Source organism: Pangasianodon hypophthalmus, chromosome 27 (genome assembly GCF_027358585.1).
Source record: "Pangasianodon hypophthalmus isolate fPanHyp1 chromosome 27, fPanHyp1.pri, whole genome shotgun sequence".
Classification (NCBI taxonomy): domain Eukaryota; kingdom Metazoa; phylum Chordata; class Actinopteri; order Siluriformes; family Pangasiidae; genus Pangasianodon; species Pangasianodon hypophthalmus.
Window position 1 is genome coordinate 3,854,933 of NC_069736.1, and position 22,103 is coordinate 3,877,035.

Sequence of the window (22,103 nt, forward strand, 5' to 3'; positions counted from 1 at the left end):
AATCTTTGCTGTCCTGCGACGTGTATTGCATTAAATGACATATTAACAGCTCATTACAGCAATTAGCGCCCTTCCAATAAACATTTGGGAAAAGTGTTATTTCCTATATTTGGGAACATTTCCTATATTGTTCCTATATCAGGCCCAATTACAGTTAGTCTGCAACGTCTCAGCATGTCATGCCTCAGCTGTATAATAACGCCATTACAACTTCTTTCTTATATAAACTAAGCAGATCCCAAAGTAATATTCAGATAGGATTAATGAGTCTTTCTGAAATTCAGCATGAATACCAGTTTATAACACCTTTATAACAACATGTTTCAGGTCATTTGATCATGAGAAATGAGCAGAGCTGTCACAGCAACCGTGTGAGTGATCACTGATCACCGCTTACACTCTTTTATTCGCAGCAAAGTGAGCTCAACTCCTTCCTGTGGACGATCAAGCGTGACCCACCGTCGTATTTCTACGGCACCATCCACGTGCCCTACACACGGGTTTGGGACTACATCCCGGAGAACTCCAAAAAAGCCTTCCAGGAGAGCAATATTGTGTACTTTGAGCTGGACCTCACTGACCCGTACACCATTTCGGCACTGACGCGGTGCCAGCTGCTACCGCAGGGCGAGAACCTGCAGGACGTTCTGCCGAGAGACATTTACCGCCGATTGAAGAGGCACCTGGAGTACGTCAAGCTCATGATGCCATCGTGGATGACTCCGGATCAGCGGGGCAAGGGCCTGTATGCCGATTACCTGTTCAACGCCATTGCAGGCAACTGGGAGCGCAAACGGCCCGTGTGGGTCATGCTCATGGTGAACTCGCTGACCGAGGCGGACATTAAGACGCGTGGGGTTCCTGTGCTGGACCTCTACCTGGCTCAGGAGGCAGAGAGGATGAAGAAGAAGACTGGAGCTGTGGAGAAGGTCGAGGAGCAGTGCCATCCTCTCAATGGGTTGAACTTCTCCCAGGTGGGTGATTCTCATGCTCAAATGTACAATTCTAACAAAAAAGGTTTGAAAATTGATAGTGTTTTAGTTAGGATGTCATACAAATAAAGCCCTAAATTCATGATTTTCTTTGACATACAGTGTTTGACATACAATCTTAAAAGACCGATCAAACTTACCAACAATAATCCAACGAATCCTTGAGGAACCTTGTTTTCTATAAGTAATGCAGCATAAAAATGCATGATACAGTCAGATTTTCCACTAGCTGCCATGTCTTCTGGTACTCTTTAGCCATGTGAGACTCTTTTGGAACATATTTCTGCCACTGAAAGTGCTGTGTCTGCAATATTAGAGCTGAAATATTACCACAAGCCCTTGGGAGGGAAAGTGCTGCAGTGCTGCGTTTAAAGCTTCACAAGGCAGATGAGTGGCTGTGACTGGTGGAGGGACAGGAGGCCACAGCAGGTGTGGGGTTTCTATCAGCTGAACAAATAGTCTGCTCCTGGCGTGTCTTCCGTTATTAAGATAAATTTGAGAGTAATGGTTTTCGTCTGAATCGGGCTCAAAACGCCCTTGTTGCAGGAGTCGGCTTATTAGGCGCCCGCAATTACGAGTGTCCTTCAAAGCACACAGAGCCGCTCAGAAATCATGTAGCGGCTGCTGGAATTTGGGGCTAATACGGGGACGGAACTAAGGGGATTACTCATGGCAATTTTAAGCTAACACTCAGACGGCTAAGCACAGAGCCGGCGCTCATAGACATCAGGTCTGTGCTGTGTACTCAGGTCCTGCTGGTGTAATTGCTGTTATTAGGATAGGACAGGCCGAAGATTGTCTGAAATATTTTCATGTGCCTTGTGAAGGGTAATAAATACAATCATGGAAGATGAAGCTCTGATTCCTAAGACTTCACTCTCAGAAACTAAGGTACTAAACTGTACTTTTCCCTGATGCAACAAATCACTTGTAGTTTGTTTTTTGCGGGTGATGCTACTGTCGTAGCTTGTGGGTGTGGCCTATCCAGCATTTTGTTAAGTTACAATGAGAAACAGCGGTATGTATATGGAGTGTCTAAAGCTAGCTAGTTAAACATAAAATAAATTACACACTAATCAGTATTTGATTTATGCTACGACACGTATATACTAGATTTGTTAACATATTAGTAAAGCTAGCTAACTGTACTAGCTACATGTACTCCCCAGAGGCACGAATGAGCTCTTCTGCTTTCTTCGTAATGTCTCACACATTTAAAGAGAGCTCACACATGACAGGATAAGTTTTTCTTCCATTTTCTGCATGTCAAACATTAAATGGTAGCCAGAGTTGCAGGTTGGAGCTCAACATGTGAGTGGGAACTGAAGAAAAGTCGGAACACGCATGTCATAGGATTGGTCCGAGGAAGCCAGTTGTTTGGATTCATTGCTTTAAAATTGCATAATTTGCATAAAATTGTACAAATTGAAGAAAATGAACAATCCCCATATGGCTTTGTCACTTGCTAGCATGAATGTAGGTTAAAGCTACATTAAAGCTAAGTTATATTATATTTCAAGCTTCCAACTGAAAAATACTTACTAAAGGTGCAAAAAAGATGTATCATGTTGGTACTACAGCAGTGACAAGGAAAATAAGTTTGGTACAGAGTGTTGCTGGAGTTTCTAAGAAAGGTCATGTTTCAGTAAATTTGTATGTTTGTCATTGAGGAAAAGCTACCACAATATAATTCTAACAAGCTAATAATACAGTAAAGACAGGAAAATATCGTTTAAGTAGCATTCCATTATAATTATAGTTTGGGCTAAAAAGATATAATTCCTGAAATGCAGCCATTTTTGCATGGTGAGCCATCCCGAGCATAAAAATTATGAACAAAACTAGCATTCATCACCAAACCTCTCATCATTCAGAGTTAAATATCTTTCATTTAAGGCAGCAAATCTTTATAAGACACTCGAAATGTCAAAACTCATCTCCTCCAGGAAATATAGCAGTTCCCAGACCTTGTGGTGTGCAAGGACTCCACATTTATTAAGAAGAATGATTAGGTTGTCACATAAAAAAAAAACACCAGGCCCATCCAAAACATCCCTGCACTTTCTCAGAACACTGCTGATCTTGGATAAAGGTTCTCCTAGACTACAGTCATTAGGAGAAACGTACTAGGAGCCAAAGAGCTGGAGCAGCCCTAATCAAGGTGGTGTAGGTGGCATAGGGTTGGAGAATGAAGGGAAGTACTCAGGTCTGGCTGCTGTCACGGATGGTAATGAAGCGTACAGATGATGAATGATGATGCGCTTAGTTTCCATCCATCTCCAAGAAGAACATGGAAGAATGTGTGGTAACCTCCTCCTCCAGGTTCATCGGCTTCAAGGAAAACTCCACCCTGAAACACATTAAATATGTTTATACTAAAATATTTGTGATGTGTTTAGCAATTCCGTGCTAATTTGTTGGTTGTTGGCAGTCAATGTCATAAAAAATCCAAATGCAGAAGTAGTGGAGACATTGGCGCAAAAGTTAGATACAAAGTCCCAGAATGGAATGCAGCTATATGACACACTTGATGAATACGAACGAACGGGGCGTAAGTGTGAAGTAAAAAGGAGACACCTGAGGTGGTGGTCTGTGATTCTGTGAATCAAATTCCATGAATAAATGTACAAGCTTATGGATGTCATTATAATTATTTCCAGATATGTACAACAGGATGGCAAGGTTGCGCTCGAGTTACTGTCTGTATGGAATTTCTCGTTTCCTTTCCTCTGGATTCTCCGGTTCCTCCCACCTCCCACGTAGGTTGATTGGCTACTCAGAATTGCCCCTAGGTGTGAATGAATGTGTGTATGGTGTCCCGCAATAGACTGGCATCCCATCCAGAGTGTATTCCCAGAGTGGTACACGCCCAGCATTCCCGGGATAGACTCCGGATTCACCGTTACTAGGATAATGCGGTGACTGAGGATGAACGAATGAACACTGCATCATGTCCTTCTCAGCTTCTTGACTAATCCAGAAACAGTTGTCCTTTGACAGTGCTGTAAATGTGACACCCTGCAAAAACCTTTAATAAGCTTTGGCGCCCAAACACCCCATAATGATAAATAGTATTTGCACACATGGCATGCATTAAAGGAATATTTCTGCATGTGTAGGATTCCAATATGAGGTTTTTTTCCAGCTGATAGCACCAGCACAACTCAACCTGTTTCACTTTTCACAGTGAAAGAAATGACCATTTGTGTGTGATTTGTGTTACTGATATCCTCTTTTCCAATGACACGGTGGTGGTGCTGGTTCAAGGAGCCAGTCAACTTTTTTCAAGAACCATCTCATGTTTCAACCAGTTTGAAAGTTGAAATATTGGGTAATCCAATTTGGGAGTTTTGTAACACGTAGGATAAAAACTGTGTTGGATTTTACTAGTTGTACGCCACTTCTGAGTTTGGGAACATAGTTTACCACTCAGAATCAAATCAGTGTCTATATGCAGCACAGGGACATTGACATAAACAAGGTTATATGCAGGAAGGTATGCAGGAGCTATCTGTTCTCAGTGTGGACTTGCTGAAATGTTGTTAACAAAGTGTTAACGATGTTTACGGCTAATATTGTTAGCAATAATATTCAGAACTTCCCCACACAAGTATGACATGTTGCTAAATAATTATAACTCTTATGGAGAGAGACAACATTAAAGAATTTAGCATTTTACTCTACTATTTTTCCACTGTCTCCATTAAAATCTACCAGACTCAGAAAAATGAAAATAATGGAAATTTCAGAAAATAATTTTAACTCTTTTGCCGAATGCATAAAAAATTCAAGAATTCAGTAGCTTCTCTCAATAAAATCGGCCAAAACTATTTTGTCTTTAGCGCAGGTGGTAGTTTTTACTATATCAAGGTTGTTCGATTGAATTGAATTTGAATGGATTTAATCTTGCTGTCAGTCATTGCGTCTCTCCGCATATCCCCATTAGGCATTAGATCTTTTAATAGTGTGTTGAGAGAAATGCCTGGAAGTCAGTGGAGCTTAGACTCTCCCAAACAGCGGTGGTCTTCTTTGTATTGGCAGTATTTAGGCACCGAGCCACACACTCCGGGGAATTTGGCCGGAGTGGAATACATGGCCAAAGCGCTCACTAATCAGATTAAATCCAAATGACCGATATTTCCATCAAGAGCGGAAACAAAACACACACTACACCATTTCATGCTTTCTGTGGTGAGCTGAATTCTGGGTAGTGATAATAATTCCTCCATGTGCTTAGAGTCAAGTACCCAGATTGAGACGGATTGTATAATGCTGTTCTTCCCCGAGGCGGATGATGATTACAAAGGAAACAAAAATAGCAGCAGTAAACCATATCCATACCGAAATCATAATTCACATTGGCCAGATTTGCACGCTGTTTAAACAGATCTCACATGCCCAAGATGTGGAATAACAGGTGGTTTCAATTCAGCTCGTCTTAGGCAAAGAGAGTAGAGAGTAATGTTGGGGAGTTTATGGGGAGTTTGACTAAGACTGCAAAGCGCAGACAATTGTTTTGACGCTGCAATGAGTCAAGACCGCTGAATTTGATCTGTCTGGATTTATTGCCTTAGACAAAATGTGGATTAACTGCATGCTATCCTGTCTCTGCGTATTTCTCATTCATGCTCTTCCAAGACTTTCAGACAGACAGTGATATGTTTAATCCTTCTGGATTGGTAGAAGCTTCTGAATTTGCGAGAGCTGCACTTCATTCTGTGATCCTACAGCCAACATCACTTATTAAATTATATAATAAAGACCTGATAACACTTTTCCTCCAGACAGAACAGAATGGAACAGTTATGAATTCACATCCAGAACTATCCACACCCAGGTCACTTCCCATTCTCTTCCCATTGTGGAAGGGCAAGATTGGTAAAAACCATGCAAACCAGCCAGTTGAACCCGGGGGTGCCAATATTTTAATCGACAAAATGTCAAAATTTGGTCAGACAATGGTAAAATACAACAAAAATTCTGCGTGCTTTTTCTGTTACTGAATATCAAATAGTGTCCTGTCAAGGCACACCAAGCACTTGGTTATTTCATTGTGATAAAAGTATTGGCACCCTTGGGTTCATATAGGTCACTTGAGCACAGCAATATCAAAGAATACAGTGTAGTGAATACAAAGCCATTTGGGAATCAGCCTAACTTGAGTACGGATTATACATGCATCTTGTGTAGGGTAATAAATATAAAAACAAGGTACACATTTGCACCAAGAAAATAATTTTAAATAGATTGTGTTTAAATATATCCGAAGCATTCCATGAAAAAAAAATGTGATTCTAAACCATTCTAAAGCAGCCACAAATAAATGATTTTTGAAATGAAAGCTGCAAAATTTTACTACTTTACTTTAGGATATTGCTGTGCCGGACTGTGTGGTAGGAAACCCACCTCAGGTCAGACAACTCAAATGATCCCATGGGTGCCAATACTTTTAATCGCAGCAAAAATAGACAAAATGGTGAGTGCAGACTTTGTCGGACGATGTTAAAGTACAACAAAGTCATGCTTTTTTGTGGCTGGGACTCAAATAGTGGTCTGTCAGGCATATACGGTGCTAATTATGTTATACTCTATGTAGTGAGCATATATATATATGTGTGTAGTTAATAAGAAACTATTTGGGATTCAGCATAACTTGAAGATCATGGCTTTTGCATTGATGATGGGTGGCACAATCAATGAAAAATCAAGCTAAATATGAGCAACCCGAAAAGAATACAACGTGGGAATAAATAGAAACTTTAAATTTTGCGAATAAATATATGATATTGCCTTATAAAGCAGCCAAAAAGTAGAAACAAACTTTGGCAGAGAGTCGCTACATGACCTTAGGAGCTTGGTAGCCAGAAATATTTTGGGACAATTTAGTGGTGATTGGCACTATTTCTATCTTCACCCATCTGTCACTGTTTGGTACTCATGATACTCAGGCAAGAAGGGGAACCAAGTTAAGCACAGGTCTTTAGTTACGGTCAAAGAAAATGCTGGATTACAGATTTGTTCCTGTACTGTTCAGCGAGAAAGCTAAACATGACCATTCCACCTCATATGATTTTCCAGCCTGTGCCCTGTGTGTTGCTGTGCCGTCACTTCCACCAGGACCTTGCCTACATGCTGGTGGCCAGTGAACACACTCATGGTATCGGATACCATGGATATGCCGTCTATCCATATCAGCGTCAATGAAGCTATTGAAATAAACCCACTAAGGAACACTGAAGAGTCTTGGGAGAGTTCAGGGCACTAATGCAGGGGGGGGTGAGGAAGGAGACGTGGGTGTCACGTTGCAGCCGCCCTCGAGCACTTCAGGAGTTAAGCACCTTGCTGATGGACAGAGCTTAGAGAAAAGGCAGGTAATTGAGATAGCCCTTGTGCCATATCTGAGATTTAAACCAGTGACCTTGTGTGCCAAACTGCATAGTCGCCGGCACACGTCTCCGCTCCGAGCTCATATTGCATTTTCGTCAACGGCTCCAGATGAAGTTATGAAATGAGACGTCTCTATTTACAGATGTCTGTGTGAGATTAAAGGAAGTCTGCTATTCGAGATCTTTTCAGTCTCTCTGCAGCCGAGCTAGCGTTCGTTTGAGGAGACGTTCCTGTCTCTCACAGCAGGTTATCAGAGCCAGGAGTGTCTACGTGCATCCTCAGTCGACTGTCCTCAAGCGACCGTCCTTAATCAGATCAGCATCCAAACTCAGAAGGAGAAAGAGAGACACAGACAGGGATAGAGCCCGAGAAACGAAAAAGAAAACCCCCAGAAAATCCTCCGGTTTAAGGATGTGAGACTGTAGGCACCGAGAAGCAGACCATATTTTAACCAGTAATGTTCTCTGAGTAAATTTCATGCTTAGTCTTGGGCTAAATATAGTATTTAGGACACAATAACATCTATTTTCCATTTCAGTACCATACGTAAACACAATTAATCAAGGAGGTGCAGAATTAAATGTTCAATGACAAGCGAAAGAGCTTGTATCAAAACCTCGGCCTTGCTGATAGCTAACCAAGATCAGAGCTTTGATAAAACCCTAGATTAAAGTCGACGCGATCAAATGGAGCAGGGCTAAACGACATCATCCAGGCCAGACGCAGATGTAATTAAAGATATTACGAGCTCGTTCTCTTTTTCAAATGCCTAATATGCGTTACACAAATAACTTGCTGTGCTATTTATGCTAGCTTGGAATTATGACCTTTTCTTGTCCGAGCGTTAAATGGAACGTTTCCATTAAAGCAGACTCACCCATTTTACACTTTATTTCTGAACTGCTGGCAACGGCTTCATTTTCCATGAGTGTTTGCAAGTTGAACAAAACACTTTATGTGTGCGAGTCTCTGGGCGTCGGTGAGACTGTGTTTGTCACGTCTTTTTCCGCCATAACACCTGTGTAATAGTGTTTAGCTGTAAATGTGTATTGTTTTTTATGGAGGTTTATGTAATATGTGGTAGCCTTCTGGAGCCACTTATGTTGTGATCACTGGTTTTTTATTTCAAAACGGAAAAAAAAAAATATGCAAACAAGATGTTAAAAACAAAAAGGTTTTTGGCTTAGAAACAATAAATATTACAAACAAGCTCTCATAGTTGATTGTTGCTGATTGTTTCCGATTCATTTTGGAGCTAAAATTAACAAATGACCCAGATGTGTATCAGCCATTACTGGGTAGCTAGTAGCAAGAACAATAGATTAAAGATTAGCATTAGGTCCGGATGTGCTGCTTATATTGGGTCACTGTGTGCTTTTCAAAAATAGCAAGAGGGTGATGGACGACATGACGGCTGAAAAAATGAGCAAAATTTTCCAGGTGCTGTAATTTAACAAAATTTTAATCACTACAAATTTATTTTTGCGTATGTTGATCCTATTTTCAGCATAACTTTTTATGAAAAACAGAATAAGGTTCCACATTCTAACCAGAGATATGCCCCTAAATGGCCTGCTTGTACTTCCAGGTGGTCTCTGTTCAGGTATTTATTCATATTTGGATTCATGAATATTTGATTTCTAGTCTTCCGTGCATTGAAACAAGAAGAGTCAATCTGAAAAGAAAAAATGTATGGAAAAGGTTAATTCAATGTGTGCCGAGAAAAACAGCAATAAAAAATAAAAAGCCGTTTCCTTGTTTTACCATTTTCATTTTAGAATAAAAATGTATGTAATGCAGAGATCCCGCTGATTGTAAAGAATTGTTTTTCTTACAGTAAACAGCATCTGTACTGATTGACAAAACAGTATTATATCTGTCTAGACGTGTCAGCGATAACAGCTACAGATAAAATGCAGTCAGAAGTGTGACCTCTCACCTTACTGTATTAAATAATCATGTCATATATACTGTATTGTGTATACGGTGCTATTCTAGTAGCGCTATTCTCGTAGTGCTAATCCAGTAGCAGTGTGAGCTTTATAAACCCCATCATCCTGCCCCATTGTTCTTCCCCTGCAGTGAAACAACTGCTGAGAGACTCATTTGTGTCGACCCATAATGACTCTGCCCAATTACCAAGTGTGTGAGCTGTGCTCAGCACCAATTATAGCCTCTATTGTCCTCTCATTGGCAGACACACACCGCTCTTTAACGTGCTAATGCATTAGTGCCCTGCGAGCGTTAACAGAGTCTGGTGGGATTTTAACCTGTTGCCTTTGGCTCTCAGAAGCTCTTTAGTCAGACTGAAGTTTTCTGGAATACAGGCGAGCAGTTGTGCACAAAGACTCCTGGTTGAATTTGGTCTTAAAAGTAGGCACAATTATGCCAACTGCACTTCTGAATAATTATGTCTAATTAATCTGACATCAAGTTTCCACAGAAATGTGGCAGACGAGTCACACTATATTTTGTGTCCAAATTCGCTTGACTAGTTTTGGACTGGAGCTCTCACATATTAGCACTAACTAATAGTAGAAGCTAACAAATAATGCTGAAGAGCACTTTAATTATCACACATTACATTAATGTATATTAATTACATGAATTAATTAAACATTACATTAATTACATTATTTTAAAGCATAAATGGTATTTCTATACCATTTCTTTATGAAACATTTCATAAAATAACAGAATAGTTCAGTATTTTAAATATACTGTATATAAACCACACCAAGAGATATAGTCATTATGGTGACTGTTGTTTATGTGGTGTTGTTTAAGTGCTCTTATAATAGATACATAAACTGTCATACAGTGTCACAAACCACAGAGATGAGTTTCATAATTATATTTGAGATTATTTAACACCTCAAAAATACCCGAGTTGAGTGTGTGTTTAATTTAGCAGTCAGTTTACACAGTGCTAATTAGGGCTAACTCACACTACTTAGATAGGTGAGCCTTGTAGCTCTCCAGCTTTGTGTGATTTTATAAGGTGATTTCAGATTCAAAATGGCTGCCACTCCAGTAGATCTAAATGATTTAATATTTAGATAAGGTTTGAGCTGCTTGCGTGATATTTTAGCATGCAATTAGCATGATAACATGCCAACTAGTGCTAACTTCCATTAGGTACATGAGACTTGTAGCTCTCATACAAACTTTTACACCAAACATGCAAAATCAAGTGGTTTCAGATTCAAAATGGCAGTTTTCAGCTACCTGTGTACAGTGCTATAGTTTTTTTGGATAATTTTTTTATTAGAGATATATGTCATACAGTGTCACACACCACACTGATGTGTTACTTATTAACTTTTGAGATTATTTAGTGTGGTTTGAGCTGCAGGTAACATGATAACATGCTAATTAGTGCTAAGGAGGCACATAGACTTGTGATATTTGAAATGATTTAACATCTAGATAAGATTTGAGCTGACCGTATTTTAGCTTCCAGGTAACATGAAAACATGCTAATTAATGCTAACTTCCATTTGTTACATGAGACTTGTTGCTCTGACACAAACTTTGTACACCAAACTTGTAAGATCAATGATTTCAGTTTCAAAATGGCCGCCACTATGGTTTTCAGCTTAGCCTTTCTAGGTGTGTAGTTTATACTGTGCAAAATAATATGATAACATGCTAATTGGTGCTCATAAACATCTACTGCTTAGCTATTTTAGCTGTGTAACTCAGGTACAAGACTAGCACCAAAAAAAGTCCTTTTTTCTTAAAATTAAGTGTAAAACTATCAAACTGGCCTTGTGTTGTATTTGCTGTGGATGTTCTTTCTTTGAAAACAGGTGTCACACATTTTCCTCTAGAGGTCTTTGTCATTTTTGTCCAAAGCTTTCCAAATCCATCACGCCATTTGTTAATGTTAGGATTTGTCAAATGCTATTCAAACAAAGCATAGCCATGCTTTTGCTAATTAAAAAAGTTTAAGCTTTTATCCGGATTGTTCCAATCTATCTGGTATGTTTCTGGTAAGTGCACTTGTTTAGATTATAGGGAGCTTCCTAGGCTGTTGGTGTACACTACCGTGCCTTCAGCTGCTTCTAATAGACCGAGAGAACGCTCGCTGACTCTTGGCTTGTGTCTTGACTGTAAACAGCCGACTCACTCGACGTGATTAATAGGACGAGGAGAGAAATACTCAGTGAGATCAGACAGTGGCTGGCGACAGGGAAATAGAGGGACACACTCTGTGTGTGTGTGTGAGAGAGAGAGAGAGAGAGAGAGCGAGAGAGAGAGTGTCATGGCTAATGTGCAGCGAAAGGCAGATGGTGAATTCACACCTCTAGCTGTTGAACCACTCATTGCTGCCCTGACAGACTTCCTGACAGACACAAACATAACACACACATACACACACATTATTGTCAACCTGCTGTCTCAGACAGTGACAAATCATGAATAAATCAGCACAGTATAGATATTCAATATTTAAATTGAATTTTGAATTGAATTCAATATTGAAATTTTCAATCCTGCTATAAAATATTAATAATTAATCAAATAAAATACTTTAGCTACAGTATTATAAAGTTGTTTTTTAATTTTTTTTTTTAATAATTTTTTAAGCTAGCACAAAGTATTTTAGCACAGAGCAAGACCGTAGCAAAGTTCACACAGCAAAAAAAAAAATCACGAAAGTATCAAAACTTACACAAAAGTATCAAAATGTACTTATTGCATTCGCTATTGATGTTTCTCATTTCACTACAATAATTTTACTGTTTTACTGTTTGTTACTTTACTTGTAAATGTTCACTACTTAGATACAGTATGTTGCAGTTGCTGTGGAAATTCTTCGTTTTGCAAAAAGTTTTTAGCAAAACTTAAAGCTAAAGCAATTTTTAATAGTTAAAGCAATTTTTACTTTATAACTTTAGTTATAAAGTACTTTATAAATTTTTGCTTTTATAACAAACCCAAAAAGTTTTCATTGAAACATATTTTTCTTATACTGGACTTTTCACATAACCTATACATAATGACATTTTGAAATTTGGCCTAGCTGATATTTAGCAAAGTGAGAATTCGATTTATAAACCATATAGAACTCAGAGTTTATACATATATCCAGTTATTAAATGATCTAACCAGATGTGATTGGATTTCATTTAATTACATATGAATTGAGTCATAAGAAAAGGTCCAAACTACAAACACCCCTGACCCTAACCTCAGACTTCGCCACTGTTTATACGATTTCATGCTAATTGTTACAAATTGTTGGAAACCTGTGAGTAAACACTTGTGCATATACAAGGAGACATCCTACAAGCAGGACTGCATATAAATGACATAATACTGAATCTTAAGATTGTCTAGCTTAACTTTGGTTCATTTTCTCACTTATATAATTCATGTCCTGACTGTCTTCAGTTCCTTACACTGTACAGTGTAGTATTATGAGCTGTGGTTACAGTAAGGTGACGCCTTCACTGACGCATCTATGGATCAGTGATGAGTCGGAGTTTGTACATTCCTCCCGCTCAGGTCCTGTTCCACAATGGCCTCCTCTACAGTGCCAAAAGCTCATGCATGCGTGTTCGAGTCGCTTTAAAAAACAGCCCCGTCGGAGCCCGTTTCACGCTGCCACTCACTTCTTTTTGAAGTTCCGTCCTTCGCTCTCTCGCCGCTCAAACACATGTAAAGTGAATCAAACGGGAGTCTGTGGGTTTCCAGCGCTCACTGTCTGGCCTGCGTTCTAACTCTGTGTGCGTGTGTGTGTGTGTTCCCCCACTCCCTTTAGAGCTCAGTAGCCACCCCCCCTCTGCACTCCCCTCCCTGTATTGTTTACTTTTTGTCCTGGCTTGGAGAGAATTCCACACGCCCAGATGAAACGGCGGGTGTTTTCGGGGTCATTTACACCCGGAGTGTGTTTGTCTTTGGGGATGGGGGGATTTTTTTTTTTTGGTCGCCTCCATGTGCCCACCTCATAAAAAGCTGCAGAAACTCAGTGACAAGAAGCCCTCTGTTCTCTCCTCTCACTCACTCACTCACTCAGTCCTGCTGCTGCTACCTTTACCACATCTGTCTTTTCCTTATTCGCGCCACACATTTTCGCGACTCTTGCACTTTGTTTGATTTAAGTGCATGGGAGCTCGTTTTTAAATACATTTCCATATAGCGCTAGTGCTTGCCAGGCTCCCTTGGTTCCTGTGGATTTATACTGCAACTGTTTCAAGTGTGTTTCAAAGTATGACCAGAATCCAGTGGCTAGCTAAGCTCTGGGCATATCTGCCTGTGTGTGTGTGTGTTTGTGTGTGTGTGTGTCAGCCCTGTATTTATGCACTGTTGAGTGGCGTTAGCGGTTTGCTAGTCAGGCAGCTCGGAGATGTCTACATTAGTTTTGCAGTTGGTTGAGAAACCACCGAGGGCTGATCGTTTTACACCGCATGCGCTTCTGCATCCGAGGAGGGGGGGTTTGAAGAGGTTCTCCGCAAATTTTTTCCACTACGCATGCAGCAGTTTCTCTTTCAAGCATCTCCATACATGCATTTTCATCACAGGAACGCATGGCAAAGAGAAAAGCCACAGTAGCTCAGGCCAAAAGGTTGATGTTGGGTTGTATATCGTTGGAGAATTCGATTGTTTATGGATGCTTAGCGAGGCTGCAGGGTAGCGGCTAATCATGTTTGCATGACCGGTTGAATGTCCTTTGTGTTTACTGAGCAAACAAAAGATAAACACAACAACGTTAAGGCAGAACATGACAAAGTTAAGGCGGGACACAAATACATTAAGGACAGACAGAACAAAATGAGCAAAAATAAGGTTTTTGAAAGTAGTTGGCACATGAATTTCTAGCTAGCAAAAGGTTATGAAAGGTTTGACGTCGTATTTTATTAACAATGCATTAGCTAGGTAGAATTAGCCACTTTAAGCTAGCTGCAGACACAGTGCATTAGAGATTTCTCATATTTAATGTGTAAAAATTGCAAACAGTTGACAAATCTTGGAAGAACACAGAATCTGTGACAACATTAACAAAGCATTAATAAATAACTAATAATAAATAACTAATAAATTGTTTACCATTCAAGCTAGCTAGCAAGTTTTTACCATTTGATTAATGTGAATGTGTAAGGTGTAGTTAACGTAAGGTATGGGGTCTGACTTTTTGGCTAACAAACAAACCTAAAACATTTAACTTCAGCGTTATATTAACCTAACTAGCTAGGATTAGCCACTTTTTTTTGCTAGCTGACAGTGTAGTTTTTTCATTTTCAAGAACACTGCTTTTAAGGTTTCTTATTTTGGAAGTGCTCCAGGACATTAGATTAATATGTCTAATTAATATGTGTACTGTACTTCCTAAAAGAGCTAAAAGTTTATGCAAGGTTTGGAAACTGGAATAAATTTCCAGCTAGCACTCTGTCATCAACATATACTTTCAAATCTTCTGTAGCTAGCTAGGATTAGCCAGATTAAGCTAGCTTCAGACAAAGCTTTAAAGGACATTTTCAACATGAAAAACTCACAATTTCCATTATTGATGTGGAAACGTTCATAAACCATTTGTTATTTATTTGTTCAATTTGCTTAGAATATACACATTGGGACTTTTAGCAAACTAGCCAGAAAACAATTTAACCACTAAACAGTTTAGCCACTTGAAGCTAATTTAATTAGCCAGTTTTATTAGTTAGCCAGCTAAATATCTAATGCTAATGTTGTCGCTTTCTCCCTTTGTGTGACGTTTGGTTTGTTTTGTAAATGCTGTGCTATCATGATTTTGTGGGCTACCACAGGTTTTAGTACTTTATTGTTCTTCTCTCTTTTTTTCTTTAAACTTCCTCTGCTGCTCTGTGAAGCCATTTTCTGTGTTCAGTCTGGACAAAATTTAGGTTGCGGAAATAAAACACTAGAGGTTTTGTCAGTGACCAACACCTTTACACTGCTTTCAAACAATCCCTTGGGTCTGGCATGCTGCAGCGTGATTGACCGATGTGGGCTGGGCGAGGCCGCCATGCTTTTGTATTTGATACTGATTCCCCCTGACAGGCTAAACATTTGGCTGCGGCCGAGCACGAAGGTAAGCGAGGCTCTTTAAAGTATGAGAGAGATGTAACAGAAAGGTAGTTTTGTGTGCAGGTATGTGTGTGAGTGTGTCTGCATGTCTGAGTGGTTCAGTTGGATAAGTGGCGATGGCAGACTGAAAGCCGCAGTTTGTACTCTCTTAACATAATACAACACTCTTGAAGGAGCCATTAGCTCACATCATTTCTGCTGCACTGAAGAGCATGTCAAACAACATTTTGGATTCTGTGCACTAACCAGGTCTTCTGATTGACAGACAGACAACTGATGTCAGACAATGTTAGATGACGATGTCAGATGACAGACAGACAACTTCTGATGAGCTGACTGATAATTCCTGTAATGATCTTACTACTTCTACAGAGACTGCAAATTCTCTGTCTCTTTTCTATGGTCTGATCCAAGGCCACGCCCACTTTTTTAGATTAGCCTGAGATGCACAAACACATTGATTTCTAGAGGCTCAAAGGGCATGTTTTTCCCTTCCAAGATGATTTGTTGTGGTTCTTTATATGTGACCAATGATCTGATTCATTCAGTTCGATATAATTCACTGTGTTTCAGTTTTGTTTAAACAGTTTGATTTCAACTGAAAACATACAGTGTTAGTGTAGAGAAGTCATGCCTCTTTCACTGAGATTGACCGGCATACACACCACAGCTCCTACTGGGACTGACAGGTACAAAGGCCACACCTCCTATTAGGACTGATAGGTACATAGGCCACACCTCCTACAGGGACTGACAAGAACAAAGGCCACACCACGTATTAGGACTGATAGGTACATAAGTAACACCTCCTACAGGGACCAACAGGAACAATGGCCACACATCCTATTAGGCCAGACAGGCACAAAGACCACACCTCCTATTAGGCCAGACAGGCATCAAGGCCATGCCTCCTACTAGGACTGACAGGCACAAAGCCCTCACCTCCAACTGGGACTGACAGGACAAAGGCCACACCTCCTACTGGGACTGACTCACAAAAAAAGCCACACCTCCTATGATTGACAAACACAAAGGCCACACCTCCTTCACTGCTCTGACAGGCACAAAGTCAATGTCTTCTGTGACTGACAGTTGCAAAAGCCACGCCTTCTACTGGGACTGTCAGGCACAAAGAAGTATGGAAGTCTGTTTTGCTCTCTCTCTGGCCTAGGACAGATGTTGTGTTAGTTGCCATAGAAACAGACAAGCCACTGAGACGTCAGTACGACTGAACCTACATAGTCGAAATGTTTATTTATCTGTGTGTGTGTGTGTGTGTGTGTGTGTGTTTTATGATAAATGATAAAGCTTGTGAGAGAGAATGTGCCGTAGTACCACCCAGCTAATCGGTCTTCATTCCTGCTACAAACTTTACAGAAATAAATTTTTCTACCTCTTGTACAGATATTATACAGACCCACATGGCTTTGAATAAAAAATATAAACCTTATAATACAGTTTGAGCGTTTTTTAAATGCTTGAATAGACTGACAGGTTTAATTTTTTAGCACAGTGCTAAATTTATTTATTTCTGTCATTTAAACTACTTTTGATGCTATTGTAAAATACAAAAGTGATTCAGCAGTGTTACAGATGTTGCTGCTTAACCTGTGATGTGGTACCTGTATGCTAAGATACCTAGCTAACTTCTAACTTAGCTAGTGTTTGTGATGTGGCTAAATCAATGAAAATATGACAAGCATAGACTCTGGTACTCTGAAATCCAGCAGGAACAGATGCTAGTTTGTTTACTAGCGGTCACATTGCTGGTTAGCTATGTGCTAGCGTTACCTACTGTGCAATTGTACAGTAGCAGCAAGCAGTTTCCATGAGGTAGCTTTAAAAACATTCTTTACATAAACACCGTTGATTTTTAAAGTGTTTATACATTGAGAGTACTTTAAACCATTTTTACACTAAATGGAGCTGATCAGTAGATATCAAATACCCTGATTAATAGGAAAGATATATTCTGAGGTTTGCTAACAAGTTGAGACAGACACAAAGCAGTGTGGAGTTTTGCACAAGTTCTGAATTCAGTGATAATAAAAGCATTTAAATACGTATAGGAAGAAATACGTAAGAAATTGACATAACATGGTAACATCCAATCAGATGCTTGTCACTGTGTGTAGTGGTAATTAATGGTAGGTGTCTAAACCTATTTTAACTATAACTAAGTACTGAAAATGTCCAAAATTTGTGTATAAATGTTTTATGATATAGTCTATTATGATACTGAAAATATTGTCGTAATTTAAAACCTGAATTGTGCTACACTTGCACAATCTCTGCCTTTTGGTCTCTGCTAATGTGCCTTGATTTCTAAGAAGAAGGTTGCTGGAGCATAATGATGACTGGTGAGTGAGTGTGTGTGTGTGTATGTGTGTGTGTGTGTGTGTGTGTGTGTACATTACTCCAGTAATCCAGGCAGCCTGGTGCCATCAATGTTTTCCAGTGGAATGCATGGGTCAGCTCGCAGAGGCAGGACCTGCAGAGTGTCTGGAGGATCAAAGCACACACTCCACTAAGATAGCAAACTCACACACCCCGTCTGACCTACACTAGTGTGTGTGTGTGTGTGTAAGCCAGGCTCCATCAGACACACAGTGATGACAAGTCTGTCTTTTCAGGCCCAGAAGAGAAACTGCTGTTGAAAGACTGAGTGCTCTGTGCACTTCATGAAACGATCGGATGCTTTCACTGCTCGCTCGATCTGCAGCTCTTTTAACGCGTAATAACAGATATAAATCAAAAGCCTTCTTTCAAGCTAGTATTTCAGCAGTTCATCCTACTAGATCTGACTAAATTCCACATTGTCTTTAGACGAACTAATTTCTGGGTACATTTTCTGTGAAACTGTTTCCTCCAGCCGTCTTACATCTGATGTGTAAATTTGTAGTAAAGAAAAAACCCAGAAGTTCGTCCTGCTGTTGGACTGATGCGTTGTCCACTTTAGTGGTTTGTATATAGTTGATTCTTCTGCTTGGAGCTTTCTGCATTTATGACTCACTTTCTGCTGCTGTTGATGGTCCCACATGGATACCCTAAAGATCTGCACTTCCCAAAAGCAGTTTAAGCCCAAGTCTCAGCCTTTCTTCATTGGATAATCTCAGCACCTGGATACCGCAGACATGTACCTAAGAATTGCTGCTGTAATCATAAAGTACTCATAAAGTCATAAAGTGATGTAATCATAAAAACAAAATCTTCTCAACACACTTAGTACTGTTTGACTTTATATTATACAGTTTTCAAAGAGTAATGATTTATAATCCCACTATCCAGTGTCACCCAGAAGAGGATTAGTTCCCTTTTGAGTCTGGCTCCTCTCAAGGTTTCTTTCTCATGTCATCTCAGGGAATTTTTCCTCATCGTTGTCACCTCTGGACAGTCTCTGTACAGATAAAACTGAACTGAATTGAATATATAGCTCAGTTTTCATCCACCATCTTTATTGTTGGAGTATAAAGTGACAGTTTATGAATCTTCTGGCCAATTGGACCGTCTTGTTCATGATGAACCAACTCATCTTCTGACTGGCAAGCAGAACTTAGTCTCGTTTTCTGATGATATGTGTTTTCTGAAAGAGTTAAGCTGTCTGGAAAGTTCTCTACCCTGCCAGAGAACCTCAGTTGGGCTCTTGAGCAAGGCCTTAAACCTTCAATTGCTAATCCAAGCTCTAAACTTGGATTAGATTTTGCCTCGCTTTGAGTAAAAGTGTCTGCCAAAGGAATAAATGGAGATGTATCTGAGAACTTCCTTTAACACCAGAGATCACATCCAGGACTACTGGCATGGTCGTCCATCATTTAAAATCTTCCCCTTTGGACAGGAGGATGGTTAACGTGCTGGTTTCTCAGCTTTCTTTCTGCTGCTTGGGTGGGATTGTGGATTTTGGCATCTAGGCTGACGTTGGATGAGTATGAGTGCTGGTTGTCAAGCAACATTCTGGGCAAATAACTTTTTAAATTTTTTTATAGAAAAAGAAAACAGCAGTAAAGTTCTTTAAGAAGGATGACCAGCTGTAGATTGCCAGATTTTGGTTATACCTTCATCAAAGCTTATGCTAAAGGTCAGTGTCATGAGAAAGAGGTTAATGCTCTTTGAGTAAGTCAAGTAAGAACATTAGTACGGGAGTGTGAAGCTGTCCATCAGCGGACGGAGACGCAGCCATCAGCTATCAGCATGCCGATGCTAGTCCAGGAAAGAATGACGAACAGCTGCAGATTGCCAAATTATGGTCATAACTGCATCAATGCTAATTTGTGAAACTAGCTATTGTGCCAAGATGTTGCAAAAGATCACTACTGTAAAAAGAAGTTACGCTTGAAGAATTTAAGTATTCGCCCCTACTCAGTAATGCTCCAGCAACCTCCCAGCCTATAAAACACTTCTTTCCCCCCAAGTTAATCTTTAACCTGTACTATCTCATAATGTGTATAATAAATAACCAAAGCCATTAACAGCAGACTGGTTCTTTCTCTCTCTCTCTCTCTCTCTCTCTCTCTCTCTCACACACACACACACACACACACACACACACACACACACTTATTTGTTCTCAAGTTCTTTTCTTTTATCCTCCCTTCCTATCCACATGGGTCTGGTTTAAATTAGCCCTATTCCATGCTTTCCCATTTCTCTCCTGAGCAAACAGGCTGCAAATCCTGAGCGCTGCATGTCTGCTTAAAACTTTACCTCAACACTAACACTGTTTTTATTGCGAACAAGAAATGTTCTTGACATTATATTCCACAATCCTTTTCGTGATCTTGGGGTGACCACAAAAATCCGGCGGTGGGCATTGGGGGGAAATCCATGCACGGATGATGTCACTGGCATTGCGTGCATGAGCCTTTTCCCTGCTTGTTTGCATTCCTGACTGGTGGAACGGTTGATGTCATGAGAGAGAGAGAGAGGTTAAAGGCATTTAAGTAAGTAAAGCAAGTACATTAGCACGGCAGTGTGATGCTGTCCATCAGCGGAGACGTTGGTATATGAGGGGACACAGCAATCAGTCATCAGCATACCAATGCTAGTGCAGGAAAGTTTGGTTGTGGTTTCTCCATAACGATGATCTGATCTCAGATCTGAGGCCAGCGACAAGCTTGTCTTGTCAAGACCAAGCAGGGTTCGACTGAAGGTGAGTGAAAAATATGTGAAAGGGAAAGTGTGACCCTGAGCAAACAGCACATCGTGAACCTCTTCCATTAAGACGTCTGGCACTCGATCCATCTCTGTGTATCTGAAAAGGACTGCGTGTCCATTAAAGTGGCCTTGTATTCACTCAAAGCATGAAGTCTTGAGTTTCTCGGATAACATCTATACCTTTTCGTCTGTGCCTTCGCTTAAACAAGATAGAGAGATGGAAGTCTTCATTTGGTCTTGGTGTTCGTCCAAGTATGTTGAAACGCCTGCCTCCTGGAGTCACTGTGTGGTGCATGTCAACCTGGAGATAAAAAAGAAAAACTTACTAAGGATGCATTAAGCAACTAAACACGTTGACGGGTCGACCTGCTCCGCTAACTTTCCCTCGGTAACTCTAGTGCATGTGCACTGACTCCCTCATATTCCACAAGTGAACAGGTGAAAACGACCCATAGTTTCCTTGCTCACAGTGTTTGTTCCTGCATGATTCACGTGAACACTCGTCTGTTTCTGATCACTCTCTCCATCAGCTCCCACAACACTACTAAACCCAGTTTAAGGATTTATTATTTGTTTTCAGTGCCCAAGTTGGTTGCACCTGTTTTATATCACTATCACTTGCTATTTCCGTCGTTCTACAGTCAAGACCAAGAGCAGTACTGGGACTACACAGAGAAATTTAATGCAAGTCTATCAGGACACATGCGAATTCTCAATAGAATTGAAATCCCAAGAAGACTGACATAGAAAACTAATACGAGTAATTCCCGGGAAATTATCTGGAAAGATCACGTGTGGTTTGTAACAAAGACTCTTTTTTCCGTAATACTGCACTTTCTGGTTTTTAATCACAAGAACAGACTACTGCCCCCTCCTGGCATGGAGTTATTACTTTTCAAGCATGCAATTAACAGAAGTGAGTTGGCCATTAGCTGTTGAATTTTGTGATGAATTTGAGTGCACCATTTCATAGACAACGAGTGAGCCTTGGTTGGTGCTATTTCTTCATCGTTGGCTTGGTGTGCCTCGGCCCGGAGATGTGCTTCTATATTTGCTGTTAAGTCTCAATGTAAAATCCATATATAAAAATATATAAATTCTGCCAGTATATGTTGTATTACTGTGTGAAATGTTTTCAGATTTAGTTCTTATATTATTTTCTTCGTTGGGGTGCTTGGGGGAATGTAAGTTGAAGTTATATTTGCTTACTTACTTACTTGTTTGCTTTCTCCTGCCCTGGAGAAGTAGCAATTTCCATTACAAAGAATTATTGACTTTCATAGAACCACTATTCTTTGATATTTGGTGCCACGGGTGTTTATACATGCAAGTGTATGTGTGTGTGTGTGTGTGTGCGCATAAATGAACCCATCGAGGCAGATCACAGGAAGAAATGTAATTCACTCAGTTCAAACCCTCTTCTTCTTCTCCTTCTCGCTCTCTCCACTCCCACTCCCACTCTCCCCCACACACTTTTCCTTTCTTTCACTCCCTCATTCTCTAAGAGTGCGCCCCCCCACC

The 22,103-nt window shown here is 40.2% G+C and overlaps 1 protein-coding gene across 1 annotated transcript in view; it reads left to right on the forward strand.

Moving 5' to 3' along the window:
* The window catches only part of trabd2a (TraB domain containing 2A), a 59,348-nt gene that overhangs the window by 1,254 nt on the left and 35,991 nt on the right, over window positions 1-22,103 (forward strand). Inside the window, exon 2 of the mRNA XM_026921566.3 lies at window positions 414-974. Within this exon, the coding sequence (XP_026777367.3) occupies window positions 414-974 (561 nt within the window). The remainder of the gene's footprint in view (window positions 1-413; window positions 975-22,103) is intronic.